This window comes from Delphinus delphis, chromosome 4 (genome assembly GCF_949987515.2).
Source record: "Delphinus delphis chromosome 4, mDelDel1.2, whole genome shotgun sequence".
Taxonomy (NCBI): Eukaryota; Metazoa; Chordata; class Mammalia; order Artiodactyla; family Delphinidae; genus Delphinus; species Delphinus delphis.
The window spans coordinates 133,427,415-133,444,097 of NC_082686.1; the positions used below are offsets into that span (position 1 = coordinate 133,427,415).

General features: G+C 37.0%; 1 protein-coding gene and 1 non-coding gene across 7 annotated transcripts in view; both read right to left on the reverse strand.

The window, feature by feature from the left end:
• The window catches only part of ANKRD28 (ankyrin repeat domain 28), a 186,682-nt gene that overhangs the window by 69,622 nt on the left and 100,377 nt on the right, over positions 1-16,683 (reverse strand). For all 6 annotated transcript variants that reach the window (XM_060011496.1, XM_060011495.1, XM_060011492.1 and 3 more), the window contains one exon: positions 12,040-12,118. In XM_060011496.1, the coding sequence (XP_059867479.1) occupies positions 12,040-12,118 (79 nt within the window). The remainder of the gene's footprint in view (positions 1-12,039; positions 12,119-16,683) is intronic.
• LOC132425161 (small nucleolar RNA SNORA18) lies at positions 5,322-5,456 on the reverse strand. The gene has a single exon (XR_009519360.1). It is a non-coding gene; the product is annotated as a small nucleolar RNA SNORA18 (small nucleolar RNA).

A 16,683-nucleotide genomic window follows, 5' to 3' on the forward strand; every position in this document is an offset into this window, starting at 1 on the left:
ATGTAAAAACAGCAATAAGTGAGAGCTGTATGAGTAATATTCTTTACTTTCACATAGAAAAAGGAAGAGTTAAGTATCTATATTTACATTTGCAAAAGGAAACCCTGGAGGAAAGCTAAGACATTAAGAACAGCGGTTGCCTATGTGTTTGCATTGGTGGTGGGGGGCAATAAGAATTGGATGATGTGATGGGGAACTAGGGTAGAAAGGCAACTGCGCTGTAAGCTGTATACCTTTAAAGGTGTGTATATTTTAATTCGGAAATGACACTGAAATACTACATGTTCAAAAAGTGAAATGTACTGAAGAGGAAATGAAATGAAAGGAGTGGTCATGAAAAAACACTCCAAGAATTTGGCTTCAAGTGCAAAGAAAAAATTGGAAAGCAGGAAGAGGGTGAAGATAGTCTGTCTTTCTTTTGGAAATGGGTTATCAGATATACAACTGAAGGAAGAAAATCTAATATTTATGGTGCATTTGGCAGCCCAAAGTAAAAAACCTGCTTGCTTCATTCTTCCATTTTAAGTTACAATAATTAACTAATTAATTAAATCGTCTTTCTTTCTCTTTTAATAAAAAATTCAAAGGTAATTTTATCAAAAACATGAGTGACTATAACAAATAATCCACTAGTGGCTTAACGAGGACACATCATGCTGCCACTTGCAACTAGTAGACAACTTGATAAAAAATTTGGCTTGCTCTTTTTTAAAGATTCTAAAGATACTTAACTGCAGGAAGATCAGCACAATGGAATTTTAGACATCTAATCATATCCTATCTCAGAAGACACTTGTGTTAAGTCATCTTCTAGTAACACTAATCAGATATTTTAATTCCTTGGAAATTAAAGGTCAAGTATGTGAGTAATGGCTGAGCTATCTCTAAGGACACAATACAACAAATATCTCCCCTGCCCACATGGGTAAATTAGTATGTGCCTTATATATTAACAGACGAACATGGCATAGCAAGGTCCATTATAAGAGCAGCAGTTGGCTGCACAATGAAAAATGGCTTAAGAACAATAAACATGGCAGTGCACATCAGACGTCCAGGCTACCAGAGCTCATCTCATGTGAGCTCTCTGAAGGTAACCAGACTTCTGTTCCACACAGAGCTCCAAAATTAGCTACATATTCATATACACACTACAAAGTAATTCCAGTAATGGAAAAGACATTTCCAGAGTAAAGTAACTAATCCAACAGCTGAAAACTAGCCACAAAGAAGATGAAGACAGGAAAAAGAGAAGGAGAGGGGAGGGAGAGAGAGAAGGAGATGGGGAGGGGAGAGGGAGAGAGAGGCGGGGGATGGAGGGAGACAGAGAGGAGGAAGAGGGGGAGGGGAACAGATCTAGGGGGAAGGGGAGAGAGTGGGAAAGGGGAAGATGGGGAGGGAGAGAACGAAGAGGGAGGGAGGGAGGGCAGGAAAAGAAAGAAATCCTATCCACTGAAAACACAAAATAGTCTTCCTAGAGAGAAATAAAACCAAATGTAACAGCTCCAGTAGCATCATCACAGGCTCTCTACCTGGCAGAGTATAATATTTGTGATTCCAAAGGATGATCTTAAGTCACAAGACTTAAGTTTCTCTCAAGAAAAGATTAATTTCTTTACTATTTCCTAATCATTAAAACAGGAAAGAACATAAAATAGCAGCGCCATCTCAATTGCTGCAGTCAGGCTACCAGGAGACCCTGTGGTAGGAGAAGAACTGCTGTGGAAGCTGCAGACAAGACAGCAATTTGCGGATGATGTCACTGATGACCACTGCAAACTGACACCCAAAGAAAGCCTCCTGAGTGCTAGCAGCGTATCTAGAAAAACCCAAGGTTGTTATGCCCCACTGTATAAATCAAAGACTGTCTTTACTAGACTCCCTTTCACCCACAAATCTATCAAATGTACATCAACTGAGCTTTCCCTGAAGAAGAACAAGCAGCCAGAACCTACGTCTCATCAAATATCTGAATTTGGATTCACCTTTCCAGAACAGAGATGTGATCAGATTTCCAATACGTTAAAAGCAAAAAGAAAACAAGCAAGCAAAAATCAACTGCAGGGTCATCCAAACAGCTTGGTTGTATCCATTTGATACCACAGTTAGATTATACAGAAAAATCCAGATAACCTTCTTCCTTTCACCCAATCTTTTCATTTACTAATTCACACATATAAAATATATTCTGAAACAATAGCTTTTTAAAAGAAAAAACATATTTAAGGTAAAATTTCTTCCAAAATTAGATACATGTCTACTACATTTAGAGATAAAACGAAAGTAATTTTAAAAAATAAAAAAATCTGGTTCACTTTTATCAGTCTAGCCTGGGCTCTTGCCAGCAATGTAGCTGAAGAGAGGTCTGGACATATGAGGAGGCAGTCAGGGGTCAGCGGATGGAGCCCAGGAGTAAGACCTGTGATCTAATAATGGCTCTGTAACCAGCAGGCTGTGTGACCTGGGACTGCTCCTCATATGCCTACGCCTTCATTTTGGTAATAATAATCCTTGTGTGTGCATGCCCATGCGCGTCTCTGTCTCTCTCTCTCTCAAGGGAGGCTAGGCCCCAGGTTAAAAGAACACAGGGAGCACCTGTTTCTGAGCTCTACAAAGTCAGGCACCAAATCACAAGTGTCCCATGTGACTCTAGGTCTCATTCCGCAAGAAGACTAATTCACCTGCTTTCTCCCTAATCTGATCACTCACCAAGATCTGCCAATTCTTTGATTTTTGAACCTCAGTTATCAGTAAAATAAGAGCTGTGGTAAATGATCTCTACGATCCATTTCCAGTGATAATATTCTACCCTATTTTGAAATACTCAGAATAAGTTATTTCATGCTTATTAAATACCTTGCCTTACTTTAACATTAAATAGGTAAGATAATATCTTTATAATCAATGCCAGGGATCTTCAAATTACAGCCCACAGACTGCCAGCCACCTATTTTTAAATAAAGTTTTACTGCAACATAGCTACACCTATTCACTTACGTGTTAAATAAGTAGCTTTCGCATCACAGGAGTAGAGATGAGTAGTTGCCAGTGTGTCTGTATGACCCTTCACATAAAAAGTCTATCAGCCTCTGATCTAGGCGAAGCACCTGAGATTTAATGCTATTAAAATTATTTCTATTTTCCTATTTGTTTGTAATAATTATAGTCCCACTAATAATTTTCTAAAACTTCTGTTTGCAGAGCATAGTTTTTTTCTCTGCTCCTAAGCCACAGAGGAGATAGTCCCTATACAGTGAGCTGGGCCAGGAGCCAAGTACTTTTAGCACTCTTCCCAAACTGGAAATAATGCTTTCCTTTGGCTGTCTACCAAAATCAGTGGCAAAAGCTTCAGATTCCGTTTTCAGGTTGGGAGAAGAATGAGCAAAAAGCAAGTACATTTCCACTTTTCCACCTGTGATGCTAGACCACCCCCCCTACCACCAAGCTAGTGCACTGTATCATTTAAGAGGGTGTTATGGATATATAGATATTGTCGGTTGAACTGTGTCCCCACCACCAAATTCATATGCTGAAGTCCTAACCCCAGCACCTCAGGGTCTTCACAGAGGTAATTAAGTTAAAATGAAGTGTTTTTTTTTTTAGCATGGGCCCTAATGCAATATGACTGGATCCTTATAAGCATTAGAAATTTGGACATAGACATGTACCGATGGAAGACACAAGAAGGCGGTCATCTACAAGCCAAGGAGAAAGTCCTAGAACAGATCCTTCTCTCACAGCTTTCAGAAGAAACTGACTCTGCCAACACCTTGATCTTGTACTTCCAGCTTCCAGAACTGTGAGAAAATAAATTTTGTTGTTTAAGCCACTCATCTTGTAGTAATTTGTGATGGCAGCCCTAGTAAACTTATATACCAACACTGCAGTCTTTCAAACGTCACACACTTTAGGTCTAATTCTTATTACCAGAAACACAGTATACATATTTCCTTATTAAGAACTTTATTTTCTATAAAAGGCCAATTAAATGATTAATACAACACATTATTTAACCACCTAACACATGCTATAAACAGCCTGAGGTACTGGTAAACCTATGTTTGAAAAATATAAGCATTACATGAATAGCTCCCATAAAAATATCTATATTTAGGCAGCCAGTAAATTTAGTCCTTAAAACAGAAGTTCTTCAACAAAAGTTATTTTCTATACAAATTTTACTAAATGCTAAGTAGATGGGGGTGGGTAGAGTGTAGAGGGGAGCACAGTTCAGACTGCAGCAGAGTTAAGAGTCAGACAGCCTGAACTCCACAGTCAGATAGCCTGGGTCTGACTTACTATGCTGGCTCTAGCTTTTATTAGCAGTATAACTTTCAGCCAGTTATCACATCTCTAAATGCTTTCGCTTCCTTTATCTATAATAATACCTTCAGAGTTGAGGATAAAATGAGGTCATAAATGAAAAAGCTAAATTTAACACAGTACTTGAGATATAGTAAGCACTCACTGCTTCCAATTACTTTGCTCCATTCAATAATAATTGTAAGAGTAATTCTACTAGACTCTAGTGTTACTATATAGATTCTACGGAAGGATTCACTTGTTTGATTACATATAACATGTCAAAAGTTATACCCCTCATCCATGAATCTTAAAAATGCATCATGGACATCAAGTGAAGTTTCTTCAGGAAGGCTACCAATTCGACTAAAAGAGCATGTTTGTGTGAATGTCCTTTTGCCCCCTTCTCTCCACTGTTTGTGTCCTAGAATCCCTATCTAACACCCTTTTAGATGATCTAGAGGTCATCCACAGGAGACTCTCCCTTTATAACACAGAAGAACAAGGTAAGGCTGTGCTACAGGAGAGATCAAGCAAGAATCTTCATTATTTATTTTTTAAAGGTTTTTTTTTTAATTATGTGTAACACAAAGTTATTTAAATCAATAAATTTTTAAGGAATTTCGAATGTTCTGATTCTTTCCACTGTCAATCACCTTAGTTCCTCCAAACTCATAATCTTCAAGATAAAACAGCCTTTTCAAAAAGAAGCTATCATGTGAGTCAGCCCACAATTCTTTTAGTTAGGCTTCTTTGATCTCCAATGAAATATGGACACACTTCAAAATTCCCCACCTGTAATCTTTGGGATCCAATTTCCTCAAGCGATTTACTTTAGGACCATGTTTAGGGTCAGGCGATGGATCTGCCTGGTTCTGAATTTGACACCCTCTAAAAATGTATTAGGTTCAAATCATATTCACTCCTAAGCCATCGCACCTTAGAACAGTACAGATCATTGGGATATGCCAATACTTAAGATAAAAAGTTTGTCAGGTTTTTCATAGTTTACTTGGCAGCTCTGTCTTGTAGTTCTTTCCCACAGATCTAACAGGTAGTTCTATGAGTAAAGGAAACCACACAGTTAATCTATGAGGCGTTTTTTGCCCCTCCCTACTCCAAACAGATGTTCTGGAAAAAGCATATTCCTCAATGATATATAATGGCAGTCCAGTGGTTAGGACTCCATGCTTTCACTGCTAACAGCCCGGGTTCAATCCCTGGTAGGGGAACTAAGATCCCACAAGCTGCATGGTGTGGCCAAAAAAAAAAAAAAAAAAAAAAAAACCTTAAAGGATTCAGCACAGGACTAGAGCAAAAATATACAAAAGCAGAGTAAACTGAGCAGAATACAGTTAATAGGTAAATATATTTGAAAGAAATTATCCCAGGAAAGGAGAGGAAGAATTTGTGAACTACTCTTTATACACAACTTCAGAGAAATTAAGTTCTGAACAGAGACCTCAAAGAAAAGCTCCAAGAAAGAGGTAAAACAATGCAAAGAGATGAGAGCTGGCAGATCAGGAAAGAGAAAAGGAAAATAAAGCAATCAAAGATAAAAGCCTAGAAACAACAAAAAGCAGAGCAGACATGTCTTACAACACAGTCAAGAATCTGAAGCCACAGCCAGAGTGAATCTTTAAAAAACTAGGTCAGCCTCTGTCCCTCCACCTAAAACTCCCCATTGGTTTTCCACATCACTTTAAGGGCCAAAGCAAGTATTTACCTGGAACACCCCCAACCTCTGCTTTACCTCCTACTGCTTTTTTCACTTGCCTCCAAACATGCTACACCTCACGGTGTTTGTTCTTGCTAATCTCTTAATTTCCAGTAAACATCTGCACCATATGCAAGGCTCGCTTCCATATTTGCTTATCTCCTCGAATGTCACTGAATCCTTTCCTGATAACCCAACACAAAATAGCAACTGATCCCCACCCAACATACCATTCCTTTAATTTTTCCATAGCAATTATCAACACATGACAAACTATATATTAACTTGCTACTATCTCCCCCATTAAAACATAAACTCCATAAAGGCTGGGACTTCATTTATTTTATTCACTGCTCTACCACAGCACCTAGAATGGTACCTGCTATGCAGCCAGGCTCATTAAGTATTTGTTGAATGAATGAAGGATAGGTAAAAGGAAATAACTTAAAACTAAATTTAAAGACAAAATTACAATCAGAAAATAGCTGATAAAGACAGATGAAGGATATCCATTTTAGTAGCAAAACACACTGCACAAAAATTTACTGACAGAAAAACACACGGAAATAAAACATGTAAAGATGCAATGAAAGATATAAATGAAATAAAAATCCGAATTTCAAAACTAGAAGTGTACATTCACATAATGCCCTAGCAAAAAGAATCAAGAGATTTAGCCTAGGAAAGTTAGCATGAATTTCAGGGATAAAGAATTGAATCCTACAGGCATCCAGGCAGAAGAGAATGGACTATGGTGGTGGAAAGTGTAATGGGGGGATGGAATGTAAGCAGAGAGGAGCTCAATTCAAGACTTTCACTCGCTAGAAGACAGTGGAGTAACATCTACAATATTGAAAGGAAAAAGCATAAATTGAGAATTTTATAACTAGCTTATCTACCCTTCAACTAAATAAAAAAAAAGAAATGGTCCAAAATAAATAAGATACCACAGAATACAATATCCATGAGCTCTTACAGAAAATATAAAAACAAAAACTACTTGATGATGAGGTCTATTTAACCAAGAGACATCAAAATTTTAAAACCTGGGAATAGAGAAGCTATGAATAAGGACAGAGTGTGTGTGATAAAACAGCGGGAATTATGATTACAAATTAAACTGTAACGTCGTAATTCTTGACAATGGAAACACAAGAGTGAAACAAATTACAAAACGTTACTTCCTAACTTCTCACCACAGTAAATCAGAAAACCACCAAAACCTGAAACATAAACATCCACGAACATCGAAGTACACGGCTCTAAGGAACGATCAATTTCTTTATATTCTTCACTTTTCGTTTTAGAGAAATGTTTTAGGAACTATTTATTCCTTGCCATGGATACCAAAGTAGTTTTTATAATATGAAATTATAGTAATTTACTTTATTGTGTGTTCTTATTGGAGCATACCATGACTTTTGTATAATGCAAGAGCTAAATGGAGATTATTATTTCACATTGCTTAATTTTCTTAAGATTACACTAAAGTTAACCTAATTACTATTGTAACATGTCATTGGTAACTAACATGAAGGGTAAGAACAGTCTACCCTAAACTTTTCAGTAACAATTTTCATTACTAATTACAAACAAATTAGCCTAATGTTGTTGTCTACTTTCCCGTTCATGTATTTAATTCTCTTCTTTAGGGAATTATCAGGTAAAACACTTAGTTTCAATTCTAATTTATAACTTATTAAAAATTCATTCAATACAATTATAAGGCTATTTTGAAATTGGGGTATGTAAATTAGTGTATAACTTGGGCCTCAACAACCATGGCATTCAAACCAAATTTAAGCAGAACCCGTGAAACACCACTACAGAACCTCAAGAGTGTACATATACTGTTTGAAGACTACTGTTCTGGGTGATCATTATTTTCCCCCCAGCTTTATTATATAATTAACATATAACATTATATTAGTTTAAGATGTAGAACAAAATGATATGACATATAATATAGAAATGATTACTACAATAAGTTAACATCCATCACCTCACATAGTTAAAATTTTTTTCTTGTGATGAGACTTTTAAGCTTGCATCCCCAGAACTATCTTATAACTAGAAGTTTGTACCATTTGACCACCTTTACTCATTTCCTCCACCCCCCACTTGTCTACCTCTGGCAACAACCAATCTATTCTCTGTTTCTATCAATTTGGTTTTTGTAGATTCCACATGTAAGTGAGATTATGAATTATTTGTCTTTCTCTGACTTATTTCATTTAGCATAATGCCCTCAAGGTCCATCCATATTGCTGCAAATGGCAGGATTTGCTTCTTTTTTTACAGCCAAATAATATTTCAATGTGTGCATTTACCACATCATCTTTATTCATCCATTGACATACATTTAGGTTGTTTCCATGTCTTGGCTTTTGTGAATAATGCTGCAATGAACATGCCTGTATCTCTTTGAGATGGTAATTTTGTTTCCTTTGGATATACACACAGAAGTGGGTTTGCTGGATCATATATGGCAGTTCTATTTTTAATTTTTTGAGGAACCTCCATACTGTTTTCCGCGGTGGCTATACCAATTTATATTCCCACCAACAGGGGTTTTCCTTTTTTCTACATCCCTACTAATACTTGTTAATGCTTGTTTCTTTTTTTAAATGACAGCCATTCTAACAAGTATGAGGTGGTATCTCATTGTGGTTTTGCTTTGCACTTCCCTGATGATTAGTGATGTTGAGCACTTTTTCATGTACCTTTGGCCATATCTCTGTCTTCTTTGGAAAAATGTGTATTCAGTCCCTCTGGCTGACTTTTAACCAGATTGGTTTGTCTGTTTTTTGCTACTGAGTTATATGAGTTCTTTATATATTTTGGATATCAATCCCTTATTAGATATATAATTTGCACATTACTTTCTCCTATTCTGTAGGTTGCCTTTTCATTTTGTTGGTTTCCTTTGCTATGCAGAAAGAAGCTTTGTTGTTTGATATAGTCCCACTTGTTATATCTGATTTTGTTTTCTTTGTTTTTAGTGTCAAATCTAAAATATCATCGCCAAGACTGAGTCCAAGGAGCTTACCTTGTATGTTTTCTTCTATGAGTTTTATGATTTGGGGTCTTATGTTCAAGTCTTTAACCCATTTTGAGTTGATTTTTGTGTATGGTGTAAGATAGTTGCCCAGTTTTCCCACCACCATTTATTGAAGAGATGGTCCTTTCCCCATTGTCTATTCTTAGCTCCTTTGCCTTAATCGATCACAACATGCACAAGTTTATTTTGGGGCTCTCTTTTGTTCCACTGATCTCTGTGTCTGTTTTTATGCCAATACTATACTGTTTTGATTATTACAGCACTGTAATACAGTTTAAAAATCAGGAAGCTCCAGTTTTAATGTTCTTTCTCAAGAATGCTTTGGCTACTTGGGTCTTTGTGGTTCCATACATATTTTAGGATTGTTTTATTCTACTTCTGTGAAAAATGCCACTGGAATTTTGACAGGGATTGCACTGAACCTGTAGGTTGCTTTGGGTAGTATGGACATTTTAACAATATTAATTCTTCCAATCCACAAGCACGGAATATCTTTCCATTTCTTTGTGCCTTCCTCAATGTCTTATAGTTTTCAGTGTACAGCTCTTTCACTTCCTTGGTTAAATTTATTCCTAGGTATTTTACTCTTTTTGATGCAATCATAAATGGAACTATTTTATTAATTTCTCTTTCTGATAGTTATTAGTATATACAAGCACACAGATTTCTGTATATTGATTTTGGATCCTGCAACTTTACTAAAATTGTTTATCATTTCTAATAGTTTTTTGATGGAGTCTTTATACTTTTCTATATGTAATAAGTCACCTGCAAAAAGAGACAGTTTACTTCTTCCTTTCCAATCTGAACACTTTTAATTTATTTTTCTTGCCTAACTGCTATGGCTAGGACTTCTAGGACTGCTGAAAAAGTGATCAGACTGGGTATTCTCACCATGCCCCTGATTTCAGAGGAAAAGGTTTCAGCTTTTCAGCTTTAAGTATGTTTGCTGTGGGCTTGCCATATATGGACTTTATTATGTTGAGGTATAGTCCCTCTATACTTACTTTGTTCAGAGTTTTTACCATGAGTAGGTGTTGAATTTTGTCAAATGCTCTTTCTACATCTATTGAGATGATCATATGATTTTTAGCCTCATTTTGTTAAGGCGTGTATCACATTGATTGATTTGTGGAAGCTGAACCATCCTTGCATCCCTGTAATAAATTCCACTTGATAATGAGGTATGATCCTTTTAACGTATTGTTGAATTTAGTTTATTAATATTTTATTAAAGATTTTTGCATCTATGTTCATCTGGGAAATTGGGGTGTAACTTCCTTTTATTGTAGTGTCTTTTTCTGATTTTGGTATCAGGGTAATGCTGACCTCAAATGAGGTTGGAAGCATTCCTTCCTCTTCAAATTTTGGAACAGTTTGAGAAAGATAGGTATTAACTCTTCTTTAAATGTTTGGTAGAATTCACCTGTGAAGCCATCTGGTCCTGGATATATTATTAAAGCAGAATATGCCTCAATTAAGAGGAAGCATTATTTTTCTCTTGAACCTCCTCAGTTCTTACCTCTAGTAAATTTCAGCTGAAAACTAGTGAGCTAGCATCCTCTGTTCCATAGAGGAACAGACATCTTCAAGGAAGTATGTCAGTGATAAAGTTATTCATAAAGAAACTAATATAAGAATATTAGCTTGGTCCATAAGTGACTGTAATTCTATAAGATCATGCAATTTGTTATAAAAACCACATTTAAAAAACTTTATTAATTTATAATGGCAAAATTCTATTCAGGCTACTATTTAAGAGGATTTTCACTCAAAATTTCTCTCAGTGCTCCTTCTCCCAAATATCAAAGGAATGATACTATCTCTCCAATTGCATTATGCATATATCTGTGCAATCTGGCAACATAAGCACAATTCAAACATAGGCATCCTTTTTCAATAAATATCACTTACTATCATCTGGATACAACAAAAATATTTCTAAACTCCCTTTGATTGCCTGTTTTAGGACTGCAAGAAGTCTGACCACCATAGGTGCTATTCTATAGGACACAGTTTTACCATTATTTCATATTGTAAGGTCTTGAACAGGTTAGAAGAAATTTAAAAATAAAGTACAATTTCCTAAAATATATTTTACAGGCCCTCAAAAAGAATTAGACACAAGCTATTTAAAGACATAAATCTTGCTGGCATCATTTTCAAAATATATCTACAATCACATCTTTCCTAATCCCCTCCAATGCTGTACTAGCTCCAAGCTACTATCACCTCCTCGTTGGAGAACTATTATCATCTCCCAGCAACTCTGAGGTCAATGAGGCCTTGTATGACTACTCCATATAATACCCAACTTATATAATTCTCATCCCACTCCATTACAGCTGTCCCTCAGCATTTGCAAGGGATTGGTTCCAGGACCCACTGTGGATATCAGAATCTACAGATGCTCAAAGCTCTTATATAAAATGGCATAGTATTTGCATATAACCTATGCATATTCTTCTGTATACTTTAAATTATCTCTAGATTACTTATAATACCTAATACAATTTAAATGCTATGTAAATAGTTGCCAGTGCATGGTAAATTCAAATTCTGCCTTCTGGAACACTCTGGAATTCTTTCCAAATATTTTTGATCTGTGGCTGTTTGAATCCATGGATTCAGAACCCATGAAAACAGAGGGCTGACTGTATTCTGATCTACTTTTTCATTTTTCCATAGCACTTATCTCCTTCTAACATACTGTAAAATTTACTTGTATTTGTAGCCTGTTTTTCTTTAGACTATATGCTCCGCAAGGCAGTGACTTGTTTTCCAATGTACTCTAAGCACTAAAACAGTACCTGGGACATGATATGAGATCATTACTTCTAGAATGAACAAATAAGTTTCAGGTTGTTTAACAAATATGAAGAAATAGTCAATGAGGTTTAATAAATATTAAATATGACCAAAATGTGCATTATGTGCTCTTAAACAGAGCTTACCATACCAGATAAAATAAGCAATTCAATGATTTCTGCATCTCCAAGATAGGCAGCAGCATGCAGTGGAGTTCTCTTTTCATTGTCCTGTGATAAGAAGGAAAGATGGAACATAAGTTTTAATATAAAGTTAATTTTAATATACTTTAAATGAAGAAAAGCCATTATTAACTACAGCTTACTACTCCCACAACTCTAGTGTAGTCTGCAAGTCCCATTATTTCTCTGCAAGGAGAAGAAGAGCCTAAAAAATATATTTTGGCCTTAAAAGAATTGTATAAAATGCAGCAAAGAATAAAAGAAAAATCTAAGATGACAAAGAAATAACTTAAGACTTTCTTTGAATAAAGATGCCTATGCTGCTTGTATACACAAGAAAATTTCCTTTACTTCATACTACTTGCCCACCCCCCCAATATATTTCCACAATTTTACATAGTTTAGAATTGTTGATCTAACTAACTAAAACAAACCCTAACAAACAAAAAAGTTTGCTTATCAAAATGTTTCCACAGGACTGTAGTGGCAAAAATAGAAAATATCTCTGGGGATCTGAAATTATCCCTTAAAATAATCCTAAGCTTTTTCTTAAAGGTCCTGCCAATTTCGTTTTTAGCTCTAAAATATATTCCTATCCTATGCATAGTCTTCTAAATCTTCCTCCAGGAAGAGAAGCTACATCTAAGTGCATGGCTGTGTGTACTTCCCCCCTCAAACAACAACGTCCTCCAGTTTGAGAAGCAAGATCTTACAGTAATGTCACATTCAGGGATTCAATTCACATTACACTTCATCTAAAGTTACAACAGTGTTGCTGACTTGGTTGTATCTAAGAAAGCTATTCATTTAGAAATATTCAGTTTGAAATTTACATCCAATTTTTTAGATACTGGCTTTTGAGCCAGATTATTAGTTGTTTTCCATTATCCGTTTTCCCCTTTGTCCATAGGAATAAAGTTTTACCTGGTTATTTACCCACCAGCAAGAGGATAGACTCCTAGCATGCCTTGAAGTTTTGTTACTTAGTGTGGACCAATGGTACGTGAGCGGAAGTAAAGGCACAACTTTCAGGTCATCTTCAACCTAAAAGACACCAATCCAGAGCTAGACTAAAACTTCCCCACTTCCCTCAGGCTAGAAGGCACATGTGCAACTGTATCGGCTTTGACCATGCAGAGGCAGGCCAATATCCTACAAGTCTGTTAAGCAAAACGTACTGAATCATCTTGTAGAGCACAGCTGCCCCACCAACAAAGAGCTGGACCACTAACTTCTAGACTATTAAGAGAAATAAAATTCTTATTTAAATAGGTATTGTGTTTTGGGGTCTCTTGTATTAAGATAACATTATAACTTTCAAGATTTAAAAAAATGAAAATTTTCACGTCATAATAATTTTCCAGTTTGGCAATCAAAACCCCAATTATGCAAAGAAAAGATAGTTAGGCCAATGAGAATAAATTAGGAAAAAAACTGCTAGTCAAAAGAGGGGTTAGGGCTTCCCTGGTGGTGCAGTGGTTGAGAGTCCGCCTGCCGATGCAAGGGACACCGGTTCGTGCCCTGGTCCAGGAAGATCCCACATGCCGCGGAGCGGCTGGGCCCGTGAGCCATGGACGCTGAGCCTGCGCGTCCGGAGCCTGTGCTCCGCAAAGGGAGAGGCCACAACAGTGAGAGGCCCGCATACCACAAAAAAAAAAAAAAAAAAAAGAGGGTTAAAAATATTCACAGGCAATTCCAAAAAGGTTTAGCTGTAGTATATAAAGGAATTAGAAAGATATGTGTAACACAATTATAACTGGCTCTACATACATTTCTTCATATAATTTTAATATATTTGTGATACTGTTTTTGTTCTTAAAATAGTTGGTATAGTCGTTATTAATGTTTTTAATAAGCGAAGAGTTCCTGTCTCTCGAACCCCAACTAATTTCCACAAGACCATGTTTTTTATTCTAATACATACCCCATCAAACAAATGGTTTGCATAGAAATTACTGAACAAACTGTCATTGAAACAGCTAACACAGAACCACTAAATATCAGGCTTTATTCAAAGCTGAGTCCTAACTTAGTCAATTTAATAAAAAGATCCTTGGCTTAAGGCTTTTCACTGTTAATCACTAACACATCAAACTTCCCTACTGTTTAAATATGAACAGACCCACTCAAATTGAGGAACACATCTATTCCACAGTATAAACCACATACACAGCACACACAGAAAGTGAGTCATTTATGTGTGAGAGATGTCTGGAATTCTATGACTCAATGCCTTAAATACTATTTATCTATTATTTTATGACTCATGAACTTTCTTTTTTCTTTAATTTGATTTGGAGAAAGGAAAAACTAAGGAATAAATTGGTTAATTTTAAAAGAAAAAACTTTACCTATCATATTTTACTTTACTACAATATTGAAAATCATGCAATAAAACATTTAAGATTCCCTTTAACAAAATTTATTAGAATGAAAAAATAACTATTCCCTTATACACACTGAATTCCCCTTCAAGGCATTTTTTTTTTTAAGATAAAGGTATTGCTATGTGTGTGCAAACAAAACTTAAGTATATTTACTGATCATATAGGAAGCAAAATGCCGAAAACAATTTCAATGCCCATCAATAAGGAAGTGGTTATTTAAAATTATGAAACACAAGCAGCTCTTAACCAACCTTCATTTAACTGAATCACATGATTAATCATATTTTCTGTTTCCTGAGTAAAACTAATGGTGAATTTGGCACACCATGTGTTGTGTGTGTGTGTGTGTGTGTGTGTGTGTGTGTGTGTGTGTGTGTGTGTGTGTGTGTGTGTGTGTGTGTGTGTGTGTGTGTGTGTGTGTGTGTGTGTGTGTGGTACGCAGGCCTCTCACTGCTGTGGCCTCTCCTGCTGCGGAGCACATGCTCCGGACACCCAGGCGCAGCAGTCATGGCTCACGGGCCCAGCCGCTCTGCAGCACATGGCATCCTCCCGGACTGGGGCACGAACCCGTGTCCCCTGCACGGGCAGGCAGACTCTCAACCACTGCGTCACCAGGGAAGCCCACACCATGTGTTTTGACTAATAGACCACCACAACCAAGACACTGCATGCTCGCTCCTACCACTGGGTATATGTTTACCAGGGTAAGACGTGTTTGTTACCACAACTGCTTGTGCCAACTGCACCTGCAATCATTTATGTAAATTTTAAAAATATTACTTAAACTGATGAAATAGGAATGAAAAATGCAAATTGCTTCTATGATCAGTAGGTTGAATACTATATAAAGACTCAATAAAGGCAAGCTATGAAAAAAAGTACTGTTGAATTGGGTGTGGCCAAGACAACTGAAACACTAAGGCAAACAGTTAAGATATGGAGAAGTTTTGCCCTCAGTTTGATTCTTAGGTATCTAAATTCTCACATCACTTAAAGAAACCCAAAATGGGAATTAAAGATAACGCACTGTGGGTATGGTCTATGCAAGGAAGGTAACATTGAACTGTCAGTGGACTCCAAAAAGCCTTGGACCAGTATTTTTTTTAACGGCTGGAAAATACACACTGTTGCAGCAAAATGCTTAAAGATCATTTAAAATGCTTCCTTCTGTCAGACTTTGATCAGCTTATCACTACCAGTTATGAACATTTTTCAGATGAGAGGTCTTTGAGCTGCACATCCACATTGTGAAATAATATGTAAGGGCTCTGAATCCAATTCCAAAGTGTGTGTGGGGGTTGGTTTTCCCCACACATCCAAGCAAAGTTCCAACACCAGCTAGTCGTCCTACAACTCAACACAATTCTGACACCACCTACCAGGGGACAGCATCAGGTGCCACAAGTTAAGGGTTCAGTCCTACAAGAAGGGGGCCCCACCCCACCTCAGAGGTCAAGAGCAAGTCCAGGTTGTTACTGGTCCTCTGACTGACTGGCTACAAATCGAGGTTCCCCGGACCGCCTCCTTGGGTTTGATCAATTTGCTAGAGTGGCTCACAGGACCCAGGAAAGCAGTTTACTCACTAGATTACCAGTTTATTACAGAGGATACTGGAAGAGACGAATCAACAGTCAGATGAAGAGAAACACAGGGCGGGATCCCAAACAAAGGAGCTTCCATCCTCACAGAGTGTGGGACCTGACACGGTGGAACGTGTAAGCATTTCTGGGTCACCAACCTGGAAGCTCCCTGAACTCCCTCCTTTTGGGTTTTTAGGAGGTCCTACTACACAGGTATGTTTGATTAAATCACTGACCTCTGGCAACTGAACTCAATCTCCAGCCCCCACCCTCGCCCCCCCACCCCCCACAGAGATCAGAGATTGGGGGTGGGACTAAAAGTTCTAACCCTCTAATCACATGGTTGACTCCAAAGGCAAGGGCTCCCACCCTTAGGGGCTTTCCAAAAGTCATCTCATTAACATAAAAAAAGGCACTGTTGCTCTCCTCATAGGAAATGCCAAAGGTTTTTCTATGCTAGAAACAAAGACCAAATGTATATTTCCTATTATAAATCATAATATTGGGTGGGCCAAAAAGTGCCTTTTTAAGTGTTTTTTTAAGTAAAAATAAAAGACGGTTTTTCATTTTCACCAAGAACTTTATTGAACAATGATTCACCGTTCTCTTCCACTACCTTCTGCCATTTTTCAGGCAACTTTGTAAA